General features: G+C 52.9%; 1 protein-coding gene across 1 annotated transcript in view; it reads right to left on the bottom strand.

The window, feature by feature from the left end:
* LOC109126860 overlaps positions 844–2167 on the bottom strand; it is a 5880-nt gene continuing 4556 nt past the window's right edge. Inside the window, exon 2 of the mRNA XM_019230746.1 lies at positions 844–2130. Within this exon, the coding sequence (XP_019086291.1) occupies positions 844–2130 (1287 nt within the window). The remainder of the gene's footprint in view (positions 2131–2167) is intronic.

The following is a 2167-nucleotide window of genomic DNA, read 5'->3' as shown; positions in this document are numbered from 1 at the left end:
GTCGTGGTGGACCTTGTTCCCGATGTCGCGGTTGAAGACGAGGTTGCTGAAGACGCGGGAGGCGATCCTGACTGCGGGATGCGAGATGCTCGTCTGGCTGGCCTTGTTGGAGCGGTAGGGCCTCGAAGCTATCAAGCTCCAAAAGATGGCTGCCTGTGGGAACTTCCTCGGGAAGCTCATGTTCTCGTCCTCGAGATAGAACCCGTAATGGAGGCCGAAATCATGCAGGGGCAATTCGTAACGGCGCCCGCCGGCCTTAAAAGAGAATGTGGCGCCGGCGATGGATTTCTTCTTGGGGTCAGCNGGGTGGGTACTAACTTAAAATGAGCTAGCTATTCAGGGTCAGCAAGATTGGCAAAATGAATAAGAAGTCCTGAATATGTGACACGTTCCCTATCCTAATGCCCAAAACGAGAAGAATTTAAATCCGGTTAGGTTCCAATAAGGTAGAGTCTAAGTCTTTCCGGTGAAACCTTAATGGGATGAAGCTTTTCTGGCCAGGTGAAGGGTCTGAATGTGAAGAGGTATTAGCTCGTCTATGTACTCTTAATTCTGCAACAATGGTCACTAGGAAACGGTCAAACTCACAAATGGTTAAAAACATCACAGATTTCGGTCCTAATTCCCACAAGTTTTGGTTCGACTCACATGACAAACTGACTCAATAAAAAGAAAGATAAAGAAAACAAATGTCATAGGTGACCCTCCCCCGGACTTACTTCACACCGTCTCCGGTGTGAAAATAAGCCAAAGAGAGACCTAGACAAGAAGAAAAATAAAGATAACAATAAAAATGAAAAGAAAATAAGGCGGATAGGACAATGATGGTGTGTGTAACCACGATCAGGCGTCAGAATCATCTGGGCTTTCGCTCTCCGAACGGGCAAGGCGGTGCCGTCGACGTGGTGGTCTCACCGGTGGGCTTGGGTCGGCGGCGGTGGTGGTGTGGTGGCAGCAACCGCGAGATAGTGTCGTCAGGATCCTCCGCATCAAGCTGTTGTTCTTCTGCTGCGACTCGACCATCCATCTCCTGTATTCAGCGGTATCGGGCTCATCAGATATCGGTGGGAGATCAAACTCACCCTGATGATCGGATGATGTGAATGGTGGAACGCTGTCCTCGCGGTGGTGGGATGAGCTAGCAAAGTCCGCTGATGGTGGATCAGACTGGGTAGGTGGAGGAGGAACATCTCCCAGAAGCAGTGGGGCGCGGGAGAAACGCAGATCATCCACCGTGGCTAGCTGCGTAAGCTCCGGAGCTGGGAGGCGAATGCTCCCCTGATTACCGTCAGGGCCACCGTACCGGTATGTGTAGAAGGGGTTGGCTAACTGGATGACTCGGGAGTGGACCAGATGCTGTATGTCAATGCGCTCCCTCTGCTCTACACGAGAATACCTCGTCAGATCGATCCGCATGTTCTCAAAGAGATGAGTGAGAAGGCTGCCAATCCTCTCTGTACGGCCAGAAGTCTTGTGCTTAGCAGCACAGATCGTCTCAGCGAAGTGCATAGCCATGTTGCACCGCACGTCAGATGGAGCAGGTGCGCCAGGAAACAGAGCATGTGCTTCGGGTTGCTCGGGTGTCAAAAAGCTGCACCCCAAGTACAACATCAGCAAATCGTCGTGGTGGACCTTGTTCCCGATGTCGCGGTTGAAGACGAGGTTGCTGAAGACGCGGGAGGCGATCCTGACTGCGGGATGCGAGATGCTCGTCTGGCTGGCCTTGTTGGAGCGGTAGGGCCTCGAAGCTATCAAGCTCCAAAAGGTGGCTGCCTGTGGGAACTTCCTCGGGAAGCTCATGTTCTCGTCCTCGAGATAGAACCCGTAATGGAGGCCGAAATCATGCAGGGGCAATTCGTAACGGCGCCCGCCGGCCTTAAAAGAGAATGTGGCGCCGGCGATGGATTTCTTCTTGGGGTCAGCGTGTGTGAGTGTGGCGGAGGCGAGGCACTGCCGGACCAAGTCAGGGTATAAGTCTCCCTCCCAAGTGGTAAAGATCCCAACACGCGCTTGGCACAATATCTGGTAGACTTGGTCGTGCAAGCCGAGCATCTTGAGCGTGTCATCACAAAGATTGCGGGTGGGCTCGATCTTTACGGACAGCAGCTTGTTGTATTGGTTGGCATCCCTCTGATCCCAAACCATGTCAGACTCGGCGGGTAACGAG

The sequence above is a fragment of the Camelina sativa genome, chromosome 10 (assembly GCF_000633955.1).
Source record: "Camelina sativa cultivar DH55 chromosome 10, Cs, whole genome shotgun sequence".
NCBI lineage: Eukaryota > Viridiplantae > Streptophyta > Magnoliopsida > Brassicales > Brassicaceae > Camelina > Camelina sativa.
The sequence above is the reverse complement of the archived record's forward strand: the minus strand, read 5'-3'. Positions and strand labels throughout refer to the sequence as shown.